The sequence below is a fragment of the Podarcis filfolensis genome (assembly GCF_964270895.1).
Source record: "Podarcis filfolensis genome assembly, chromosome: 8".
NCBI classification, from domain to species: Eukaryota; Metazoa; Chordata; class Lepidosauria; order Squamata; family Lacertidae; genus Podarcis; species Podarcis filfolensis.
This window is the reverse complement of record NC_139611.1, coordinates 47789235-47814993: the sequence shown is the minus strand read 5'-3', so window position 1 is coordinate 47814993 and position 25759 is coordinate 47789235. Positions and strand designations below refer to the sequence as shown.

General features: G+C 41.3%; 1 protein-coding gene across 3 annotated transcripts in view; it reads left to right on the top strand.

The window, feature by feature from the left end:
• Positions 1-25759, top strand: part of ADAMTS18 (ADAM metallopeptidase with thrombospondin type 1 motif 18) — a 96839-nt gene that overhangs the window by 49063 nt on the left and 22017 nt on the right. Inside the window, exons 9-16 of one of the 3 annotated variants that reach the window (XM_083629819.1) lie at positions 2959-3096; positions 4182-4335; positions 8162-8257; positions 9570-9718; positions 16013-16185; positions 17555-17685; positions 18442-18565; positions 19527-19741. In XM_083629819.1, coding sequence (XP_083485945.1) covers positions 2959-3096; positions 4182-4335; positions 8162-8257; positions 9570-9718; positions 16013-16185; positions 17555-17685; positions 18442-18565; positions 19527-19741 — 1180 coding nt within the window. Of the gene's footprint in view, positions 1-2958; positions 3097-4181; positions 4336-8161; positions 8258-9569; positions 9719-16012; positions 16186-17554; positions 17686-18441; positions 18566-19496; positions 19742-25759 lie in introns of all 3 variants that reach the window. The other 2 variants (XM_083629818.1, XM_083629817.1) reach the window with 2 other exon arrangements.

The following is a 25759-nucleotide window of genomic DNA, read 5'->3' as shown; positions in this document are numbered from 1 at the left end:
TTCTCATTGTGTAAATATACTGTAGAGCATTGACTGTGACCTCATGGCTATATGAGTGGTCCTTTTGCAGGTCCATCTGAAAGGAAAGGAGGAATTAAAGGCTAATCCTAAACCTAGTGGTAACTTTGTCAGGGATTTCACTGGGGGGAAACAGGAACAAATATCTGATGGAATTCAGAACTATATCTTTCGGGCTATGTATAGATGTACATAATTGCGTTGGTGGGATTGAGAAGGAAGCACACTGTTAGTGGTTCATACCAATAGCCTTCTTCCTAGGATCAGGTTCCCCTGTTGGAAAAGTCTGTTTTGCTCATCACTGATTGGCTGGATATTGTGTCAGCCATGAAGAAATGTTACACCTCTTCTCAGAGCAGTACAACACATAGCACAGATTGGCTTGTCTTTCCATCCGTCACGAAATCTCCTTTCTCCCCAGTATAGGTGCCATCTCACACTGAAGATTGTGGGTGCCTGCAACAAAGGGCTTCAACTTTGCCCATTGACTTTGTGGGGGCATAGAGGGAAATGTGGGTGGAGCCAGAAGCAAAAGCAAGTAGAGCAACAGATAGGAACACAGAAGCTTATACTGAGTCACACCATTGGTCTCTTTAGCCAAGTATTGTCAACCTTGGCTGGCAGTGGCACTCCACAGTTTCAGACAGGGGCCCCTCCCAGACCTGTCTGGAGATGCTGGGGATTTTCTGCATGCAAGGCAGATGCACTACCAGTGAACTTAATCTCTTCCTTTGCACATACCAGACATGCAAAAGTCAGAGGCTTCTATGCCCATCCACCATGCAAACAGTTTAAGGACATATTCCTACCAAGCAAAAGCACTCAAGGAGAGTACAGAACAGGGTTGGTGAGGGGTATGACCTGGGAAGAGAGAAAGAGATAGGCAGGGGAGGGGCCTGGGGGAGAGTCCTAGGAGCCAGACAAAGAGGGAATGTGATAATTTCTCCTGAGGTTCCTGGTTTCTGCTGTATTGGAATTAACTCCTTAAGAGAATGCTGGTGTGATGCTCTCTTGTAGAAGCCCTATAGAAATTAAATAGGAGCAGTGCCAGAGGACACTTCCTACAACTGATTGATTGTGCCCAGAGAAAATAAGTAGATAAAGCTGGGTAATAAGCACACATTTTTGCATCTTACTTTCTTCTTCTGTTTATCATTAAGTAATACAGATCATTTCTCATTCCCTTTAGGAGTTGTTTCTTCTTCTTCTTCTTCTTCTTCTTCTTCTTCTTCTTCTTCTTCTTCTTCTTCTTCTTCTTCTTTTTCTTCTTCTTCTTCTTCTTCTTCTTCTTCTTCTTCTTCTTCTTCTTCTTCTTCTTCCTATTATAACCTTCCTTTTTCAGCTTGGCATATGAATGCTGATATCCGGACAGGAAGGATTTATGAAATGCCTTCCAAAAAAAGTATCTTGGAAAGACTGCAATTCTTTCATTTGGCAATAACTGCTAGAAATTTCTTCCATTGTCATTTGTCCAAGCGTGTGCCTTTTCAGCTGTATAATATAGGAAATTGGCAGCAATGGCCTTCGGATGCCTAGAGGCAGATGATCCTTAGAAGTGTTGCCTAATGATCCTATTAGCAGTCAGATAGTAATTATAGATGGGAGGGAACGTTTCAAACAATTATAGGATTTTTTGTCAAATAAATCATTTAAAGTTTGATGCAACTTCCTTCCCTACAAAATGAAGGATACCACAGCTTAGCTCAAGTTTAATTACAAAAGCCAGAGGCTTTAAAGTTGGAAACCTGGAGGAAACTAGACCTGACAGTTAAACTTCCACAACTTGAACATAAAGTCACATAAAAAGATACAACTGGTGCTTGATTCAAACACCACTTTTGCTTTTTAAATCAGATCCCATTTCCCCATTTTGCATATATGGGCTGGTTTTGTGTTTAAAGATATGGGATTGGATCCAAAGGCTCCCTTTCTCTGACATATGGAGTCTTCGCCCCTCATAGAAGGAGACTTTCCATCAGATAGAGTCATTCCATCAGATGAAGACTCCTGCTTCCATTGACCCTTTGGAACCAACCTACTTTTGGTTTCATACCTAGTTTGGCCCTTTGTGAAATGATGATTGACACATCTACAAGGCCTCTCCTCCTTCCGCAGGGGAGGTGTTGTGGGCGGGAGATGACTCCCGCGTCACACAGGGGTCGTTACACCCCCTGCCCCATCCACATGGCTGGCGCGCCACGCCTCCCAGTTGAGCACCCAATCGGGTGGCTTGGTGGGGGCATGGTTTGCTGCTCAAGATGCAGCCGTGCCAGTCATTCAGCCCATTTGCTCACCTTCTCTAGGGATTGGAATGTGTTGTTGGTGTGTGGAAGGGCAAGGTGTGGCCATCGCCTACCCCTTCAAATTTGCGTATTCCATTAAAGGAATCCGGCGGTCGTGAATCCTGTCCGATGCCTGTGTGCCGGGGGGCCATGGCACGACCTTTGGTGACATCAGGGGAGAGCTTATAGTTGTATTAGCATCAATAGGCTCCCCCTACTGGTGGTTAACCCCCTCTTCAGACTCACCCCTCTTCGAGTGGGTGGAGTCAAATCTTCCGTGGTCCAATGCCTAAGCCAATACCTTCTCACTTGCGGCAGTCAATAAAGTTGTGGCCTTTTCTTGCCCATTAACCTTATATTCTGTGTCAATGTGTCTTTATTCCACCAAGCGGGGGTCAGGTCCTCGAACCACAATCAAAGGTTTACAGGCCCTTTATCATTTTGGTCCTCCTCCTCTGCACACATTCCAACTTATCAATCAACCAACCAACCAAACCAATTGCATTCTGTATCAATTGTCATTTCCAAGTGCTTACCCATGTGGAGCACTCATGAAGTAGTCTAATAATTTGCATTACCACACCATTGCCATATCATTTGTCCTTACACATTGTGAAGGCCTCTGCTTTTGTTTTTGTTTTATCTTGGAACTTTCTAGTTTTGGCATGATTCATGATGGAGAAGGGAATCCTTGCAGAAAAGCCGAAGGTAACATTATGTCTCCCACCCTCACGGGAAACAATGGAGTGTTTTCGTGGTCAGTATGCAGCCGGCAGTATCTCAACAAATTTCTCAGGTAGGCTTCAGCTTGGAAGGGCATCTTTTTGATTTCTGATCCTGAGGAAGATAGCCTTGAAAAGTAAAACCCTACTGGAGCATAGTGAATCAAGTGATTAGCATCACATTGAGCAGGATACTGGGGTCACACCTACTAGCTGAATGTCCTAGTTGGTCCTATTCCTTACTGACATGGGCATAGCCCGGGGGGGCAGGGAGCAGCTGTCCCCCGATCAATAAAACAATAAAAATCAATACAAATCTGAGGTTCTGTCCCCCAGCAAAAGCCTGCCCCCCTAAGAAAAGCCTGCAGCCTAACAAAAATCCTGGCTACATGCCAGTGGTGGGTGGGGCTAGTTTTGTACAGTTAACTAGTTTCTACATAAACTCACATGCTGTTCAGCCAAGCAAGCAAAAGTCATTAAATTAAATTATAAAATTAAATTAAATTAAATTAAATTAACACGGACACTTATTTAGACAGGAATAATGAAATGTTTAAAAGCAAGTGGGACTTGCAAGTCTGTTGGAGTACATTATGGTATATTCTCCCCCCCCCCCAAAAAAATGTGAAAGTATTTGTTAAAACTCAACAATATATTGCTGTACTCATGATGCAATATACTGCCCTCTCTCTCATTTCTTTCTTCTTTTAATTTCTGTATCCCCCCCTTTTCTTATAATTTTAAAACTTCAATCAAAATTATATGGAAAAATAAAGTAATATTTAGATACATATTCTTGAGACTTAAATAAAATATAATAAAACCAGACTAATACAGAAACAGACCGGAATAGAATTATGGGTGAAAACATGTGGACGTGATTTGAGCTAGGAATAATTAAGTCCCTTGATCTCCTTATCTAAGTCTCCCATTTCAATTATTGTGTTGTTTTAATTGGATTGCTTTATTGTATTTTTAATTGCAAATATTTCTATTGTAATGTTTTAGTGGGGCTGTCATTTTGTGAATTTTAATGATGGATCTCCATATTTTAATGTTGCTTTTTTTAAATTCTTGTAAACTGCTTAGACCACCACATGTGATAAAAAGACCCTAAGCAAATGTATTCTTAACAGATGCTTTCCTTCCTTCCCTTCAGTACTGCTCAAGCAGCTTGCCTGATAGATGAACCCAAACAGGCCGGACAATACAAATACCCTGATAAGCTCCCAGGACAGATCTATGATGCTGACACTCAGTGCAAATGGCAATTTGGAGCAAAAGCAAAACTCTGCAATCTGAGTTTTGTAAAGGTACGAGATTCGCGTCTTCCAGACAGACGTTAGAACTTGCACTGAGGAATAGCAATGAATTATAAATGGGATGATTATGAATGAGTGGAGGGGTTCCAATGAGCTCCAGGGTCTGCACTGTTTCTAAATCTTAAATAATTTGGCAAAGCCATTGCTTGCTTTGAAGGTGTTGGCTTGGATGGAAGTCAAGGTGGTCCAGCATAGCTGCAGGGAGAGATTGTGCTTACAGGATGCAGAATCTAATTGCAATGAACGGGGGGGAATAGAGGCGCAGGAGATGCCCAAGCTTCACTGTGCTTTTAAGAATATTTTAGTGTGATTTCCTGCCTAAGATGGAACTAGGCTGATCAGTTTTTTAAGCAGTGCATAGTTGTAGCAGAAAAAGGGATGTTACAGATATGCTTGCAAACTGCATAGCATAAACCAGGTCTAAAATGGCATTACCTGTAGTAGTAATGCTACTATTGCTACTAGAAGTGATAATAATTACATTTGTAAAGCACTTTCAAGTCTAGAAGGCTCTTCCCATGCAATAGCTAGATGACAAAAGAAAGTACTTTTCCATGCAGTGCATAAACTATGGCATTCACTCCTGCAAGTGGTAGTCACCTACTAGGATGGTTTTAAAAGAGGATTAGACAAATTTGTGGAAGATAAGGCTATTGGGGCTCCTAGCCACAATGGTTATGTTCAAGCTCCATTGTTGTAGGCACTATGCTTCTGAATGCAGTGGTACCTTGGGTCATGAACTTAATTTGTTCTGGAGGTCTGTTCTTAACCAGAAACCGTTCTTAACCTGAGGCACCACTTTAGCTAATGGGGCATACCACTGCCGCCACGCCACCGGCACACGTTTTCTGTTCTCATCCTTGGGCAAAGTTCTCAACCCGAGGTACTACTTCCGGGTTGGCGGAGTTTGTAACCCGAAGCATTTGTAACCTGAGGTACCACTGTACCAGTTTCTGGCAGAGCTTGGTCGAGCTCAGCTCCTGCTTTTGGGCTTCCCATAGGCATGGTCAGCTGCTGTGAGAACAGGATGCTGGACTAGATGGGTCATTGGTCTGATCCATCAAAGCTCTTATGTTCTAATTCTTGCAAGAACCGTATATCAGAGATTGGGGACTGAGGGTGTGAGAGAGAGGGGCTTTGCGTGGCTATTCCCTCCCCCTCCCACAGATGGAGTAAATAAAGACACAGGACACCAGAATTTAGGTTAATGGGCGAAAAATGGCCACAACTTTATTGATTACAGGAAAGAGCGGTATTTGCTTAGGCATTGGCCCTAACAGACTATCCGGTTCTAACCGGGAAGGGTTAAACACCAGCAGGGGGAGCCCCCGAGATGCACATCCCTAGGCGCTCCCCGAGGGGTTACCGCTCGGGAGCGCGCTTTAGGCCCTAGCCTCCGTAGGTTTCGGACGAGGCGACGCCCCTCGGAGTCCTTTAACGAACTACCCTTCAAGAAGTGGGGGAGGTGATGGCGTTCCTCCCCCCCGATCTCATTTGCATAACAATACCCCGGGCAATGCCTAACCGCCAAGACCAAGAAGTTGTGACGTTTGCTACGAGGTAGGCGAAAAAACCAAGTGGCTTCAAAATTCCAGCCAATTAGCCAAATGGAAAAACTCCTACCAGGCCCCTTGCGGCGACCAGCCAAAGCCCATAGCAAAGTCTGAATGCTAAACCTAAAGGGCGGGTGGGTGGGAAAACACAGCTGCTGCGAAGGAGGAAAAGGGGCGAGCCAAGGGCTGCCCTGACCTTAAGTGCCCCTAGGTCGGCCCGCCCCTGCTGCCAGCCGATTGGCTGAGGCTGCAGGAGATGAATAATAAAAGGGAATCCCTGGTGTGGGCGGGGTCATGAGCCCGCAACACCCCCCCCCCTCCTAAATTCGGGAGTGGCTTTGTCTCAAGGCCACCTAGTGATTTCATGGCAGAGATGGAATTTGAATCAGGAAATTCCTGATTCACAACTCGGTTTTTAGCCAGTATGCTACTCTCATGCTTAGGTTTGAGTTCTCATCTAATTGATAAAGCAATCAATAAGATGCAAAAACCTTTAATTAAGCATAACTTCATTAAATTGATTTATGTTATAAATATACTTGGGTTTAGGAAAAAAAGAGTTAAAAATTAGTTATGAGCAGAGTGGAACAGTTGCAGCCTCTTATTGCACAAGGATTCCAACATCTCTTTAGTTCCAGTTTAATTTGCTGTAAATCCATATTTAGTTTTCCCTTGAAAGAATTTCAAAAATATACCTCTGGATTCTGATCTTAAAACCCATTCCACTATTTCAAGTTACTGTTTGGAAAAACATGCTTGAAACAAGCAACATCTGGTGTGCAATTCTTGTTGAGGCAGATTCTAGAGCCAAGAGGCCATGGCAGTCATCAAGTACAGCTTGTGACATCTGTAAGCAAAGTTTATACATATATAAGATAGCATCATGACAATTCACAAATTAATTATTGGCAGTAACATGATATTGGTGGTTTTCCTATGCTAACACTGGTTGCTAGAGATTTAAAACCTTGGTCTCAATTGATTCCTAAATGAATAGAAACAAATCAAATCTAACAGCTGACACAGGCACTGAGAGGTGACCAGCAGGAGGTGGGAAAAGGAAGGCAATAAGAGCATACTAGGCAAAGTCAAAGACTGATATGAAAGAGTAAATGCATCTATGAAAGGAGAGGAAGAGAACACAGGATGCCAGGGGGTGGGGAGAGGCGTACAGTTTCATGCTTTTAGACAGAGTGGAGGAAATGGAGTGATAAAAGAGAGCTAGAGAAGAGGAGCATGCAGTATTTGAGGCAAGCCACAACAAGACGTAGGGGACAGAGTTTTGGCAGCTATAATGGGGAGGAAGGGGTGGATCTTGTTAATTTCAAGGAGGGAGAAGCAGAAGCCTTTGCTGCAGCTTGAATTGTTAAGAGGCAGGGTGGGCAAAGGACAAGGTATGGAATCCAAAATAGCCATGAGGGGATTTGTTTAGGAAACCAGTTGGATAGTAATGTTGATGAAAGAGAAGCAGCAGAACAATAATAATATGAGTCAAGCATGCATTTGGATCAGACTGGTGCACAAGTCGGGGAAAGCTTTTCAGGAGAGCATAAGAATAGCCTGTTGGATCAGACCAATGGCCCATCCAGTCCAGCATTCTGTTCTCATAGTGGTCAACAAGATGTGTATAGGAAGCACAAAAACAAGACCTAAGCAGGAGAGCACAACTGGAGCTTTCCAGACTAGAGCTTTCCAAATGAAGGGCTCCTTGGTCCCATTCTTATACCCCAGTAGCAGAGTGGGTGCTCTTTCCTCAAGGTCTTCTGCCCCCAAATCATACCTTGATGGCATTATTGTAGAGGAGGAAAAGTTGAGAAAGTAAGTTAGTGTGCAATACGGGTTGGTTCATATATCCCTAGTGACAGCAGCAGCATGGGAAGACTTGAAGTTGACTAAATGAGTTATCACAGATCTAAGACTACAGAAAGAACCTGTGACAATTACAATGCATTGCAAAGCAGACACTTCAAAGAAAATGGACACAAATGATGATGTGTTGTGGGGGGGGGTAAGAGTCATCTGCTTGTATGTGTGAATATTCTAGATTTCTCAAAGATTTGATTTTGTTGATTTTATTGGGTTTCTTGGTTATCTGTTGTTAACATTGAATGGAGAAAAATGAAATGAAACTGTAATAATGACAGTACACAAGCACCTATATAAATTTCAGGCCTCTTATTCACATCAGAATAGACAAGTTGGATTTTTCCAGTCAGGAAAGACTGAGATTAATGGGAGTGTCTTCTTCTTCTTATAAATTTCAGGATATATGTAAATCACTGTGGTGCCATAAAGTAGGCCATCGATGTGAGACAAAGTTTATGCCAGCCGCAGAAGGAACACCCTGTGGGATAGGCATGGTAAGTTACTAAGGCTGCAAAAGTGGGGGAAGGGCCAAAGCTCAGTGGTAGAGAACCTGCTTTGCATGCAGAAGGTCCCACCCAAGAATTTCCAAGCAGAGCCAGAGGAGATCCTTCTCTGAAACCCTGGAGATCCGATGCCAGTCAATATAGACAGTACTGAGGCTGACCAACCAATTTAGCACGAGGCAGCTTCCTATGTTCTGAAAAGGCATATGCACATAAAATCCACTGTGTATTGTACTCAACAGTGTTATAAACATCCCAGATGAGATCTAGGAATGGCACACACATTCTGCATCTAGGCACATTGAATTGTATGTGTGTGCCCACCCTAATGTATTATTATACCCAGTGACAGCTGGTACCCATTGCCAGGGCAGAAAGCTGGGAGCCCAAATGGTAAGTGGAGCCAGAGCCAATGAGAGGCAGAGTCAACTAATTCTAGCTTCGTTCCTATCCTCCCCCTTGCTGAGTTCTACAACAGGCAACACTGAGATTAAGGAGGAGTTGACAGCCAGAACCACCTCCTGGACTGGTTGTAAGAAAGGAAGCAGGTAAGGGCCGGATGAGGACAGACTGAGGCTGATGGAGCAATTATTGTAAATTTCTATATTGCCCTTCATCTGAGGATCACAGGCCAGTTTACAATGCCTCATTCTCCCAAAGCAGGGGTCGGCAAGGTTTACCAGCCATGGGCTGGATCACTCCCACGGAGATGGTCCCTGGGCCGGACTGGCACAGCATGACACCGGAAATCACATCTGCGCATGCCTGCGACGCTGAAAATTGCTTCTGTGCATGCCCAAACCCCGAAAATTGCACCTGTGCAGAAGCAAGTTTCGGCATCTGGACATGTGCAGACGCAATTTCCGGTGCAGCCCGGTGAGTCCCTGCGCCACGCTGTGCCGGTTTAGCACAGCGCGTGGGAGACTCACCAAGTGGGCGGCTCAATTCAGGGGTGGCTCGTGGGCTGGTAAAATGGTCTTTGTGGGCCGCATCTGGCCCATGGGCAACATGTTGCCGACCCCTGTCCCAAAGGAACCAACCTCCATTGGTTATAGCTCACCTGGGACTGTTTTGACCTTAAAGGTAGGACAGGGACAATGGTTGGGAAGGGATAGGAGGTGCATTCACTCAGGTCTCTGCCACTAATTCCAGTTCCCCCATTTTCTTGCCACCTACTCTTTGCCTTAGCTTCCTTTCCACTCTAGTGGTTCATAACTGATTATAACTGGTTCTTTTTTCAACCTTACCCAGCCATCCTGGTAGATACTGACAAAGCATTGGTTTTCTACATTATCTCCTACAGTGGTGTCGAAGAGGTCAATGTGTACAATATGGAGACCATGGTCCCAAGCCTGTTAATGGCCAGTGGTCTATGTGGTCTGAGTGGTCCAGTTGCTCTCGGACCTGTGGGGGTGGAGTCACGTACCAAGAGAGACACTGCAATAATCCAAAGTAAGACATTGATATGAAAAGGTATTATTTTTAATCATTATTTGTATCCTATCAAGATAGGTGGCAAAGTAAATATTTGTGTTAAGTTTACACACCCACACCCACACACCCCTTTATAATGTTTATGGGATGGATTCAACCAAATTTGAATGTTTTGAATGTTCAAATGTTTAAAGAGCATAGGGTAAGGAAGAGTAGGGTCTCACCAATCATGGGAGGGTCTGGAACACAGGAAATTGATTTATATGAAGCCCAGACTGTTTGTCTCTCTAGTTCAGTATTCCCATACTGACTGGCAGTGGCTCTCCACAGTTTCAGAGAGAGGTCCTTCACTACCTGGAGACATCATTAGATTTACCACTGAGCTATGACCTTCCCCAAAGGTATTAAGTTGAAAACATAGAATCCCCCATCAGACCTTTCCAGTAAACATGGGAAATTGGGGGTGAAGGGGGTGGTGCACATTTATAACACCTGACATCTGGAGGACCACAGATTCCTTCACATCAATTCCTTAGCAAAAGAATAATGTCAAGTGATTCATTTTTTTTAAAATGACACAGCCTCATAAGATAATTCTGAAGAAGGTATCTCTTAACTGTGGAGTCTCAACTAAATTGAGTGTGTGACATATTTCATTCAGAGCTGAATGCCATTTCTCATGCTGCCTCAGCTATGTATGGAGAGGATTGCAGTAGATTACATTTCATTTATGGATTATGAGGGTTCTGGTATGAGCACCTGCTCCAATGTCTGATGTTGGTTGATCCCTCTTTCTAGTGATAATTCACCTAGAGCTGAAAGAAGTAGATCTTAAACCCTATCAGGATTATGGCATGTCCAGACAACTCTAATTTTGGCTATTTAGTTATTTGTTTGCATGTTACACATATTCAGCTTTCTCTTCAAATTAGGCTTGCAGCCAGGCAATATAGAGGATTATATAAAGCTAAGATCTGCTTAGCTTTACCTCTAGGATTGTAGGGCAGTTCTCAAAACATATCCCCTACAATGTGCAAGTGGGGCCTAGAGAGAAGGAAGATCACCCCTGCTGTCCCATTGTTGATCTCTGCATATTGTAAGCTTGTTCAGGCATTATACTTATACAGGTACAAGCTGTATGTATAACTGTGTGAAAGAGTGTACTCACATTGATTTGTACAGCTACACATGAACATAGTGCACTCATTGAATGTTACATGTGAATAGCAGTAGGAGTATATAGCTCAACTATTTGTGTACATAAGTACAAAGATTACACAGTCATTAAATGCAATGTGTGAACATACCTTAGCACAGGCTTCCTCAACCTCGGCCCTCCGGATGTTTTGAGACTACAGTTCCCATCATCCTTGACCACTGGTCCTGCTAGCTAGGGATCATGGGAGTTGCAGGCCAAAAACATCTGGAGGGCTGAGGTTGAGGAAGCCTGCGTTAGCACATGCCACATGTTCAGAACACTGCATTCTGCAAGATCACTGATCAAACATTTTGCAGGATCTCTGAGCATACAGAGACAATCAAAACATGGTGTCTGGGGGACAGGGACACTGGATTCAATCTGGTTTCCTCCCTCCACATGTAGATCAGACATATATATGTTATATGACCAGTGGACCCCTCCCATGGAATTATTGTGAAAAGCCAAATTCATGGTGGAAATATTTGTTGTGGACATGAAACTTCAGTATTATATTGAATGGTTGGATCTCAACCTCCTAATCATAAAATGAGTACGAAATGCATCAAGCTTCTGAAGTAAAATGCCATTGAGAGATAGAATCATCACTCCATTGAGTTATGGTGGTGGCAGAAAATTAATATTGTCATATACTTGGTAGGAACCTTTTAATCTTTTTTTGTGCCATAATGATTCATTAGCATTCGTGGATGGCTCACCTGGCACCTCTGTTACTTATGTTTAGGTGCCAGGCAAAAATATTCCTATTCTCTCAGGCCTTTGGCTAATTAAAGAATCTATAGGCTTTTAAACTGTAAGCAGAGGAAGGGGGTATTGTTTTTGTTTGCTACCATGTTATGTCTTTTTGTGTTTCTATATTGTAAACTGCTCTATGATCCTCGGATGAAGGGTGGTATGAAAAGGTCCAAATAAATAAATAAATCTCATTTTTCTGTTTTGTCCAATTAGTACATGTTATGGAGTTCATTGCATATACAGACAATCCTAGTTCCATTGATTCCTACCACATGGTGACCACATGGCTCCTATTGTGGGGCTGTTGTCTGAGCCTACCATTTCTCATAACCTTTTGTGTTTAAAGTTATGATTCTAGCTTTTTTTCCCCTGGCATAATCAGCAATTTTATCATTAGAATGTACAATATAAATGGAATGTGTTGAGCTTGTAAGAAAATTGGCCCTGGTATTCTGAACATCTCATGGCATTAGCTACGACCTTACAGCACCAAACGCCTTTGGAGGTCATCCACAGTACAACAGAACTATGCAGATTTGCTAAAATCATTATGTTTGTACAAGCTGCTGTAGTGTAAATTCGTGGATCTGTTTCCCATACATCACAACATTTTACAATCGAGATAGTTTTCTCTGAGAAAGAAATAGATTACATAATTTAATAGCTTGGCTGTAAAGAACATGAAGAGAGCCCTGGAGACAAACGTTCATAGTAACTCATATATGTAGGATTGAGTCTTACCTGCTGCATAATAGTGTATTGTTCACAAAAATATTAGAATGCAATTTTAGATGTGCTTGTACTTTTTTAAAAAAAATCTACCAAAGCAACAAAATAGCTTCAACATATGTACTTTTTATTTGCTGCATGCTGTAGCTTGATGAGTGATCAGGAGGGCTGCAAATGAAATTGGAGTGTACAACTAAAAACAGTAATTAGTCTAATACTGGAGGGATGGTGCAAGCATGGAATTCCATAAACCTTTGACTCTATACAGAAAATATAGAGCTTTAATAGCCCAGGCATGACCATGCTTACTTTGAAGAGGTGTGACTTTAATAGACCATAAGAATGTAAGCAGGGGCCTAGCGGGTGAAACTGAAGGCCCATCTAGTCTAGCATCTTGTTTCACACAGAATCCAGCCAAAAGCTTCTAGCAAGTTCTCAAGCAATGCAACGCAGGGAAGCAATAGGCTCCCCCCAATGTCTCTCTCCCTCCTCACGCCATCAACTGGTATTCAAAGATTTACTGATTGTGAACCTGGAGGAAGCTCCATTCACCTCTTGGAACTAAGAGGCACTGACAGATCTATGCCCCTCTTTAGTTGTTAAAGCCCTATTTGAAGCCATCCTAAGTATAGGATGGCTTCAAATGGGACTTTAACAAATACACAGAATTTAACAAAATCTACACAGAATTTAGTCCCATTTAATTCAGTTGTGCTTGCTTCCAGCTAAATGTACATAAATGTACATAGGACTGCAGCCTAAGCTCCTATCTTGTTTATTAATTCAACTTACATTATTTCTAACATTTATATCCCGCCTTTCCAACGAGAAGATCAAAGTGGCACACATGGTTCCCCCCTCTCCCCATTTTGTCTTCACAACAACACTGTGATATAGTTAGACATGTCAACCATGACTGGTCCAAGTTCACCCAATGAGCTGCATGGCTTAGTAGGGGTCCCTGGTTACTAGTCCAATAGTGTAACCATAGGAGCCAACTCCTAAGGGCCGAGATCCCTTCACACACACACACACACACACCCAATAAAATATTTGAGGGGGCCACCAAAAGTTGATAGTCATGTGCTGTATCTTGTGTTCGATTATGTGAGGTGGGGCTTACCTGCCCCCTCCACCATATTTTATTCAAGTTAGCACCCTTGACTCTAACCATTATGCCACACTGATAATTATAAATTCCAAAAAATAAATGTTTCTGACTTCAGAATGTGAGCAGGTTGTAGTAAAAGCAAGACAGTCTGGTGGCATCTTAAAGGTTTGCAAATTTATTGCACCATAAAGTTTTAACAGATTTATTGCGGCATAAAGATTACTAGGACCTATTTTAATCTGATCAAGTGGGCACTGGACCATGAATATGCAGTATATACCATGATCAATCTGCTAGACGAAGATGCTTACTATTGCACAGTCTCAGATTCATAAAGAGGCTGTTTGGGGGGTGGAATTGGGGGTTGCAAGAATTTAGGCCAGAACCAAGAACTTCACATTTAATAAAAAATTAGATCCAATGTTAATAAATTGCCAGTGGTTGCAAGAGGATATTCTGAATCCGAATTCTAGCTTTCAAGGCACACAAACCATGGAAACATGTTCCAGCTTGTGTTGTAATAATACAAGAATTATAATGCTGAGTCTGAGCAGAGGAGATATATATATATACATTTTATATATATATATATATATATATATATATATATATATATATATATATATCACACACACCTGGATTTCTGTCCTACATATGTTAACAATTTCCCCCCATGATGGATTCAACTGAATAGGATATTAAGAGATATGTATTTCTAATACCTCAAAATAGGGCCTCTGTTCTGTTGTATGTAACTGACTTAACATTCAGTGGTAACTATCTATACAGGGATTTGAGCACCACTGTTGAGTAAATATGATGGGTTAATTTGGAAACATTTCTCCCTGTCATGTACCAGGGCAATTTAATATAATGTAAGGGGTCCTGTATCAGGTCAACCAAGATTAGCCCAGGGCTGACTACATGACATGTGTGTATTTAGAATACATGCTTGGGTGGTTGATGACATTTGAAGACAAAAAACAAAAACAAAACGAACAAAATTCATCTTGCTTGCTCAATGAATGCATTGTGTAATCAGACCTGTGGGAGAACCTTCTTTAGGTCAGTTGAGGAAAAGTTGCATGATGTGTAGAAGTTCACTGACCAGTGGAGCCAAATTACTTCTGGCCAATTACAGCTGCATAATAACCTGTTATTTTATTTTATTTTATATTATTTTAAAATGTCTTGGTTTTCCAGCTATGCCTTGTAGTCATATGTGTGCGTTGCAGTAATATTCAGAAGTATGGGTGTTACAGCTGAAGAGAGAAAGTATAAATCACTCCTCCCTGTGTATTGTGATCTTGGTAACAATCACCCTACAGCTGTAATGTGTTTGAGATACACTCGAGATACAGCTACATGCTACATATGCTGGTCTCCCCACACACTTGTCCCTGACTCCCCCAGTAAGCTAAGGTGTCCTACAAGCCAGGAGGCTAGCATAGTGACTCTGCCCTACCAGCAAACAAATTCTGGTTGAATCCATAGATAAAAGAAATAGGAGGGAGTTCATACCCCTCTACCACTGCTCCTCTTCCCAAAGCTATTTAAGTGTAAAATAATAAATAAATGTTCAGTGATTGACTGGATTAGGAAACTTACTATGTTCACATGCTGACATCCATTGAAGGGATAAAAGGAAGTACCTTTTCATTGAGTGCATAGTTAAACTATGGAACCCGTAGGAGGCAGTGATGGCCAGCAACCTAGATGGTTTTAAAAGAGGATTAGACAAATTCATGGAGGAGAGAGCTATTGATGACTATTAGGCTATTCGTGGCTACTAGGCATGATGGCTATGCTCTGCCTCCACAATTGGAGGTAGGATTGCTTCTGAATACCAGTTGATTGCTTCTGAATACCAGTTGCTGGGAGCCATAAGTGGGATGAGAATGCTTTTGGCCACTTTGAGAACAGGATGCTGGACTAGATGGGCCATTGGTCTGATCCAGCAGACTTCTCTTATGTTCTTACATCCTGGACATGGAAGATAAGTTGATCCAAAACAAGAGAGTGTTTCCTGATTTTATTTAGGATGCAATGACCTATCAGGTAACAAATCATTTTGTTGAACATATATTGGTTCTTACCGGATGGCATGTTCTAGCCTCATTGTTTTGATTAATGAAGCAAAAGACAGGATCTGAAACAAAGCTTCTTGGATTAGAATTTTTATTTTGATGTTGAAGTAGATATACAGTGGTACCTTGGTTTACAACCATAATCTGTTCTGGAGGTCCATTTATAAACCAAAACAGGTTGTAACCCAAAGCACGCTTTCGCCAATGGGGCCTCCAAAAAAAAATTTGTTCGTAATCCAAAAAAATTGGATTGTAATCCAGAAAAAGGTTGCAAACTGGGACATGCACTTCTGGGTTTGACTTATTTGTAATCCAAAACATATGCAAACCAAGACTTATGCAAACCAAGGTACCACTGTAATGATATGCATGTAAAAGTTGATCATCTGCTCTGTGTTTGGTCTTGCAAAAATGTTTTTCTTTCTCCATAGGCCTCAGTACGGTGGCAAATTCTGTCAGGGCTCAAGTCGCATTTATCAACTTTGCAATGTTCAACCATGCATGTCTAGTAGCCCTGACTTCCGTGCCCAACAGTGTGCTGAATATAACAGCAAACCTTTCCGTGGATGGTACTATAAGTGGAAGCCCTACATGAAAGTGGAAGGTAAGCCAGGAACAGCATGCAAACAGTTTCTGATATGTCTTGCATTATTCATTCAAAATTCTAATACCCTGCCTTGCCATCATAACAGACCCTCAAGACACTTTCCAACAAATTACAGAAAATTGACAATAAAATCCTTAATAACAACAGTGGCAGCAGTATAAGCTGTTGACAGCAACACAGAGAAATGTTGTTTATGAAAAGATCAGGCATCTAAAGCTTTACTTAATCTGACAGTCCATAAAGAGAGATGTAGCTGGAGGAGAATGACTGTAATGTAGTGGCTGAGAGACTGAGAGTTGCAGCTAATGCTAGTCATAATCAAAGCAGACATCAATAGTTTAAGTTCATTAATTTCCATGAGCCAACACTAAGTAGCATTTAGTTAGTTACAAACCAAAGCTGCAAATCAGCAAGCCCCTAGTTTGAATCTCACCTCTGCCATGAACCCACCAGGTGGTCCTAGGGAACCACTCCATTTCACCCTCAGTTTTCCCAGCAGGAATATGGGGGATGATAATAATAATAATAATAATAATAATAATAATAATAATAATAATAATAAATAATTTATTTATACCCCACCCATTATATTGTGTTATCCAACAGCAGAGGTAGTGAGCTTCAGGCCTCTATCTGTCTCTCAGGACTCTCCCAGGGCACACCTCCTCCCTAGTCACACAGCCTCTCCCCTGGCCACATACCTCACTAGCCCAGCTTTGCATCCTTACGTGTTTTTCCTGGCTGGAAAGTGTCCATGAACTTTGAGAGATATTAAGTGGACTAAGACCTGGGTAATCAGGGTTAAAATCACTACTCAGCCATGACGTTTACTGTGTGACCTCGAACCAGTCATTCTCTCTCAGCCTAACATAACCCTTGGGATTGTTGTGAGGATAACATGGCAAGAAGAAGAGTTTGGATTTGATATCCCGCTTTATCACTACCCTAAGGAGTCTCAAAGCGGCTCATAATCTCCTTTCCCTTCCTCCCTCTCAATAAACACTCTGTGAGGTGAGTGAGCCTGAGAGACTTCAAAGAAGTGTGACTGGCCCCAGGTCACCCAATGAATGCTATGTTGAAGGAATAGAAATCTAATACTGATAAATAATGAATGATAAAAATCACAAATTCATCTCCAGCCTGCCTGTCCCTGATTTTGAATTGGGGGAGGGATGTGTCTTGGTGTGGCCAGGTGGTAAGGTATATTGCAATTTACTGACCATTCAGAAACAGTATTATTAATTACACAAATGTTCTGGCTATCTCTGTCCATTTTATTCCTTGTGCTGTCATCCATCTCCAGGATGGAATGGCAACACTGTTTAATAATTCTACTCCATAATTTGCCCTTTTAATGTCTTTTCAGAGGAAGATCGCTGCAAACTATACTGCACTGCAGAAGACTTTGACTTTTTCTTTGCAATGTCCAACCGAGTAAAAGATGGAACCCCTTGCTCCCTGTACAGAGATGATGTGTGCATTGATGGGATTTGTGAAGTAAGGTTAAGCTAAAAGTTCTCTTTGCCACTTTGCTTTTTTACAGCTCAGTGGTAGAGCAAATGTTTTGCGTGCACAAGGTCCCAGCTTCAATTCCTGGCACCCCCAGTTTTAAAAAAGAGTATGCTGGAAAATAAACTCAGGTAGTTTCAGCCAAGTGGCATACAGGACTGTATGAACCAATGGAACTTAGGCCTTTTCTGCATATACATTTAACATACTATGATACCACTTTAAACACTTATGGTTTTCTCCAAAGAATTTTGGGAGCTGTAGCTTAAAGGTGCTGAAATTTGTTTGGAGATCCCTGTTCTCCTTATCTTGTAGTTCATTCTCTTACATGTATTTTTCTTCTTCTGACTCATTTGATCTTTAAGCTGAAATATCATAACTGTTGGGGGAAATAACTAAAATAATTCACATTTCATGATGTGTTTTCCCTCCCCACTTAGCCTTAAGTATATTTTTTACTTCAGCACAGCAGCTTGTAACCTTCTGAATGCTGGAAAAAAACAACTGAGAACCATTTGGATGAGCTTGAATTGAACTGTGAACTGAACTGAATGTGAATTGAACTTGTTCATTTTGTTAAGCAACAAATGTAAACTAGAATTAATTCCTTTTTGGACATGTTGAATTAGAACTAGAACTTGTTCCTTTTAAAAATGAACTTTGCAAGCTGGGGGGGGGGGGGGGTTGGAGTAGCCTAACTGCCTAACGTACCCTTTTAATGTACTCATGTTTTCTTTGTTGCAGCAAGTTGGGTGTGATCGTCAGCTTGGATCTAAAGCTGTTTTGGATGCATGTGGAGTTTGCAAAGGAGATAATTCAACATGCAAGTTCTTCTCTGGCCATTATTTGACCCAACATAGAACTAATGGTAAGAAAACCCATTGAGCAAGGATTTTGTGGTATATCTTCCTTTGCACTGTGATTTCTCATAGTTCAGGATTCCCGATGTGGAAAACTGAGATGAGATAAAAGGTGAGATAAAAGTTAGAAGTGTATGTAGCAGCAAATCTGTACCTTCCACAGAGATAGAGTTGTCCTAAAAATGGACCTTTTCTTTGTTCCACAGGTAAACTCACCATTCCACAGACAAAAGTAGATCATCCTACCAACCTTTTGCCCAGCCCCATCTCATCCCAAAGAGAGGCAATGGCAATTCCACAAATACATAGAGCCCTGAAAATTTACATGGTCGGACCTTAGTCATTTTGGATAATTGACCCCCTCCCTCCCTTCTTCCCTCAAAACTGGGTTATAAAGTTTTCTCTTCCACTCTTGCTAGGTGGATCGAGGCCTGCATCTCAATGGCCTATGGTGTCCAAAGGATATCACTGCTCATTTTATGATTCAGCTAAACAAGTTTATTGTGTTAGCCAAAGGCCATGACAACTGCAATATACTAATAGCATAATAAACACCAATTTTATTAGCGTGGTGGCAACCTTCTCAATTAATGCCCCCTGTGAGATGTGTGCTGGGCATCCATGTGGACCAACACAAACACTACAAGAACCTGCCCAAAGGAAATTTTGCTCTGGTTCTTGCTTGTATTTCCAAAGCCTTGCGTGTCTATGGCCATATTGTAGCCAGAAAATTGTAAGTGAGGTTCTGTATTACCAGAAATTATTACCTGCCTAGAGCAGAACTGATAAGGTCCATGATCTGTGGATAATAGTCTTACCTTTTACAACAGAAAAAAAGCCTGTGATATTCTGGTTTGATTAAAAGGAAATGCTTTTACGACTGGAATGAAATCCTATATTACAACTGGAATGAAATCCTACATTTTCTCCAACTTTTAGATTATTACCCCATTGTTACGATTCCAGCAGGAGCCCGCAGCATTGAAATCCAGGAAGTGCAGATGTCTAGCAGCTACCTTGCAGTGCGCAACTTGAGCAAAAAATATTACCTAACGAAAGACTGGACAATTGATTGGCCTGGGAAATTCTATTTTGCTGGGACCATGTTCGAGTATCAGCGCTCGTTTAGCCATCCAGAGAGGCTTTCTGCAACTGGGCCAACTAATGAGACACTCATATTTGAGGTAAGCTTTCTTCTCCTCATTCTTTTCTTGATGCAGACAAACTGAGCTTGGTGCAGCATCTGTCCAACAGGTTAAATAACACAAAAGAACAGGAAGCCATGTTCCTGTTTAGGATTGTTAGCATAGTCATGCTGAAAGGTTTAAAAGCATGGTTAACAGAGGTATGAGACAATAGTCTTGGGTGTTCTACAGAATATTGTTCCTCCCGGTCAGGGTGAGGGGTGGGGTTGTTTGCCCTCATTCCTCCATTGCCTAAAGACTTGGGTAACTTCAGATACTCTGGTGGGGGGGGGGAGATCATGTGACAGCCTGAAGGCCACCATTCACTTCTGCAGTTCATATTGATGTTGAAGATGTTCTGATAGCTGTTTGAAAGATTACTGAACTATAATTGACATGAAGTACTTTCAGTGCTAAAGGCACAACCCTGTGCATTTTAACTTGGAAGTAAGGTCAACTGTATTCAGTGGTGATGGCGATTACAGCTACTACTACAGCTTCTTCTTCTTCTTCTTCCTCCTCCTCTTCCTCCTCTTGCTACTACTAGCAAAATAAGTATGTGGATGTTTAAAGTAGGCAGAACATGGGGAGTCATTTTGCAATGCTTCTTGATGTCAGAAGAATGCATTATGTATAGCTTGCTGATTGTGAATTTACAGAAGCCTATAAAAACAGATACAACTAAAACACAGCATCTCTCTAGTGGATTCCAAACTTAATCCTGCAAAAATAGGCAGATTCTGACTGGAGGGTGGAAACTAGACCAAAATGGTAGACGTATGATAGGACAATGATCACCTGGTATTGTAAATCAATGCCAGCTTTTAGCACATGGTTTTGGTAATGTAGATGAGTTGCCTTAAGTGGAGACATGCATTATTTTTTTTTAAAAAAGTGTAATCCAGTTAAACGTTTAACACTAAAACGTTTTGTTAAAATTCCAGCATAGGTAATTTAAGGTCATCTGGTTTCAATTTATAAAACTTGTTTAAAGACTTAGATGGGAGGTGGATTGGCTTTGGGCAAAGAAGACCCCATTCCTGGTTCATCATTGCTTGCACTGTAGCTTAGCCTTAAAACTCAAGACTTTAGAAAAAGACAATGAAGCCATGATCAATCTTAGGTCTGAGCATGGATTCATTTTTGGGTTCAGTTTCTGTTTTCCAATTTTCTAATTCTATGTGTGTGAATTATGTATCTAGAGATGAGCAAATCTGTCACTTTCAGTTTCTCTGCTTCTCATTTTCTCCAGTCTTATATCCAGTTCCCCACATTTATCTGTCAGTGTGCCAGGGGTGGGAGTGGGGGCATTGGCCTTATGAAATTCATCAGCATTTTACTGTGATTTTCTCTTAGTATATAATTTATTATGCAATTTTGCCTAATATACTGTATTTGTGCATGCTCTCCTTTAAAGGTGTGTGCATTTGTATGTACACTTTACTTAACTAAATGCATTTTTGTACATTTTACTTGGCTAGAGAGCTGTATTGCAAAATTCTGAAAATTACAAATTTTAAAAGATTGCTGTGTTTTGTTTCACATATTGTTTCAGAAAGTGCAAATTAGGTTGGTTCACCTTTAAATGTGAGCTGAATCAAATTCTTCCCCATCCCACCTTAAGCCGAAACTACTTGCCCAGCAGCATTCTGTGAATCTTCAATCTATGTGGGTTTTTTTTTGTAAACCCAAAGGAACAGGGGGAAGATTGCTCTGAAGTAGGAGAAAGGCAGACTGAGAGTGATTAAGTAAAGATGTAAAGACCAAGTATCTTTCCCCTTGTGGGAGCAAAAAGCAGTTTGGGGCGGGTAATTTTGAGTTGGAGAATTTTCTTCAGTTCGCATTAAAGTGAACTAACCTAATTTACAGTTTCTGGATTTATATGCAGATTAGAATGCTTAGAATGCAGTTAACAATTGGATTGCAGACATCTCCAACCTTTGTGATACCAATTTTGTTTGAAAATGAATATGAAAATGTATATTTTATGGATGAAATGTGTACTCAAATGGATATTTTAGGAAGAATGCATAGGAAAGCATACAAAGTTACGTATTTTAAGGGTGAAATTCATGCAAAATGTGCACAAAGTGCCTATTGTAGAGAATAGTGTGTATAAAAATATGTGTAATTTAAATGTGTGTGTGTGTTTATTTTTAAAAAGTCTCCAGAAAATGGGATGGAACAGACTTGGGACTGAACATTTGTAAAGTTGATATGGAACAGAAATAGACTGATAGGCCCATCCCTATTTTTGAGCTAAACAATACCAGGAGGGGAAAGAGTTAAGCAGCCTCTCCCAATTTGCTTTGCTTCCACTCAGAGGAAGCTTGCTCCAGGCTGATTTGGATTATAAATAAAATCAAATTCTGAGCAAAGAGTCCCGAGCTTAATGCATAGTTTCAACCTCAGATTTCAAGTCTGATAGCTTGACCTATATCAGTTTCTCCAGGCACTCGAGCAACAATCAGTAATAACATTAATCTGATAACAAAATCACCTGCTTCCATCTTTTGAAATGGTTTGCCATGTGTGAAAACTTTAAGAAGGTTTCGATTAAAAAAGAAGAAGATTATGACCTGTCACAATATAAATGGGAATATGGCAACCTTCAACAAAACTGTCTCATACTGAATGAGAGAATTACCAAACTGTCATAGAACTGGATAAGTTTATCTCCACTGCAACATGTAAGAGAGGGATGGGACATTAAACAAAGTGGCAATCATTCACTCAGGGTGGAGAGAGAGAAGAGACAAGGCAAAAGGGAACCTATTATCAATGCAGGAAAAGATGTCTAATTAAAATCGATAAATCATTTCTTCCCCTCTTTGGTGATGGGAAAATGAAAAAAGGAAGCCAGGTGGAAGGACTTTGCTGATAATTTAGGCTAGCAGTCACTGGGTGAAAGCCAGCTTGGAGTTTGAAAGCCTTGCTTTTATTATTAGCTACTAGATGATAATTTAGCTCTGATTTCCCCTAAAGAGAGTGTGTGTTGGACAAAGCAAAGCCTGGCTTATGAGATACAGATGTAAATTCAATGTAAGGGATAAAAGGGTTCTGCTTAAGTGAAAAAGATTAGATGGGCTCTATCCTTTAAATAGGTGCCTTTTGCACATGATGTTTACAAAAGAAGAGGGAGCGAGAAATATATACCATGACAAATATAAGCCAGCTGAAGAAGAAATGAGATCATAGGAGGACCTTTCAAAGGCTACCTTTTCCTGTCAATGCCCTCGGTGGGCTTGTGTGAACTCTCCATTTTTCATGTCACTTTTAAGATTTGCTTTCTAAATGCCCTCTAGAAATAGCAAGGCACATAAAACCTCCCTGTCTTCGATTTCAAGATTTTTCTCAGTACACGCAAGTCAGAGTTGCCCACCCTAAAGTTTCTTTGAGTGTGTTCCACAGTCATTCTGAAAAGTCCCTCTGCAAGAAGTCTGCATTTTCTCCTGTGGACAAGATCCATTTGTAGCACTCTGGTTGCATAATGGACTTCCACTAGTGCAGCCCATCAGGGCTAGTAGCCATTGACAGCCTTATCCTCCTTCTGGAGTTTGTTCTAGGAAGGAGCTGATACACACACACACACACACACACACACACACACACACTTTCTGTTGCTCCAGAGTGTGGCTTCTGGATCAGTGTCCAGAAGAGGGTGACCAAGATAGTGAGTTCTCTAGAAACAAAATCCTATGAGAAATGGTTGAAAGAGTTGGGTATGTTTAAACTGGAGAAGAGGTTAAACAAATTGATGAACATCCTGCTTGTATGAACTGTTTGACAGTGGAGCAGATTGGCTCAGGAGGTAATTTACTCTACTTCATTAGAGGATGTTAAGTAGAGGCTGAATAGCCACCTATCAGGATACTGTAGCATTAGACTTCCTGTATTAAATATTAGCGGCTGGTGCTCACTTGTAGTGGTTAAAGCAAAAGGCAAGATGGCCAGCAGTAGATGGAGCCAGAGTCAATGATAGGCAGAAGCAACTAATTCTAGTTTTGTTCCCAGCCTCTTCCATGACTTTTGAGATCCCTCCCAACTTTATGATTCTGCTTTATGAATCTATAACCACAGTGTTACTTTATGCAGACCCAAACAGTTGGTACATGATGCGGGTGGTGCTGTGGTCTAAACCACTGAGCCTCTTGGGCTTCCCAATCAAAAGGTTGGCAGTTTGAATCCCTGCAATGGGGTGAGCTCCCGTTTCTCTGTCCCAGCTCCTGCCAACCTAGCAGTTCAAAAGCACACCAGTGCTAGTAGATAAATAGGTACCGCTGTGGCGGGAAGGTAAATGGCATTTCCATGCGCTCCGGTTTCCGTCACAGTGTTCATTGCACCAGAAGCGGTTTGGTTATGCTGACCACATGACCCAGAAAGCTGTCAGTGGACAAACACCAGTTCCCTCAGCCTGAAAGTGAGATGACTGCCACAACCCCATAGTCGCCTTTGACTAGACTTAACCATCCAGGGGTCCTTTACCTTTACCTTTTACGTGCCATTCCATATTTGCTGGCTGAGCAAATCTTTAAAACATCCATTGAATGTAATTCAAGGTAATTAATTGCAAGTTAGTACTAATTGCCAGATGCATGTTTACAGCCTAAAATCACCCTAGGAAGTTTGATGACCTAAAGGAAATGTTGATGTACATTTACAAGGAATTGCTTCAATGATCCACAAATGTACATAGTCATTTGCACATCAGTAATAGCCAAGGGAAGGAAGGAAAACCAAGACAGAGAAATAGATGCGCAGCTGGTTAAGAATATTTATTGTTTTTACTTTGAAATAAAAATTTACAGGAAAAGAAAAGGGCTGTTTGTGAAAGAGAGTTCAATTTGTCCATTGTTTCAATTTTTTATGCCCTAAGCAAAAGTTTTGCTCTTCTGAATAGTTCTGGCAGATATTAGCCATTGAGCTTGTGTTTTTTTCAACGTACAAAGTTGTAAATTTTATAACTCTGCGCCCTGCGGTCAAAGCTGCTGAGTGTCGTGTCTGAAGTCAGGTGGTTGGTGTGTTAAAGGTAGACATTAAACAGTTCTGTGGAAGACCTGGAAATGTTTAAGGAGGTTGTTTGCCAGCTGTAAATTTGGGAGCAAACGCCAATTGGCAGGGAAGTCTCTGGAATGTGTCCAGTTAAGTAGACTGAAGCACTGGAGGTCTTTCCAAATTTGTAGTTTTAATAATATGCTGCTGCTCACTGACTTCAGATATTGGATTCCCATGGAAAAGCTTTCTAAGTGAATGCTTGACACTATTCTAGGAAGAGATAATGTTTTATATTCTACAAGTTCTTGTCACTTTGAAAAATGACAAGCTGAGAATAGCTCTGCCTTGATAATGGAAAATAAATAGTATCCTTAAATAAATATTATATGGTATTGTAAGATTAGACTATTTACTCTGCAGCTATGCAGTGCTTGATTCACTGTCTATATAAGAAATGGGGATCCTGTGGCCCTCCGGATGTTGTCAGGATCTCACACCCAACAGCCCCAACAATCATGGCTGTAAGATTGTGGCTTAAGAGCATGCCATAAGTTGAAGTCAGCCCTGATCAAGTGTAGCACTTGCACATTACCAGAGATATTGCAGTGAGCAGTAGGGGACATGTAATATATTTTAATTTTGTATGTAAGGGACATATGCCGCCTATTTCTGTAGCCATTGTTATGGTCATGTACTTGTGTGCTGTGTGTGTAGGTGGGGCTTCTCTCCAAAATGTACACTTTTCTTGCATACCTCAAGGTTCCCACATTCAGTTTAAGTTTATGCAGGATTTGCTATTTGGTTCATAGCACATTCACACTAGATATATGCCTTACTTTTAAGAGGAGTGTAATTGTATTCCACTAGTGGCAGCGAATTCTTTCTTGCTGATTAGCTGAGGTAGTTTGGTGGCAGGAAATGCTCAGTTACTCAGAGGAGCAAATAGTTTGCTATCTAGTTCTGTGAGGGAAATGAAAGTTGTCAGCTTGGATGGGATGGCTGAGGACTGGGAAGAGATAGTGG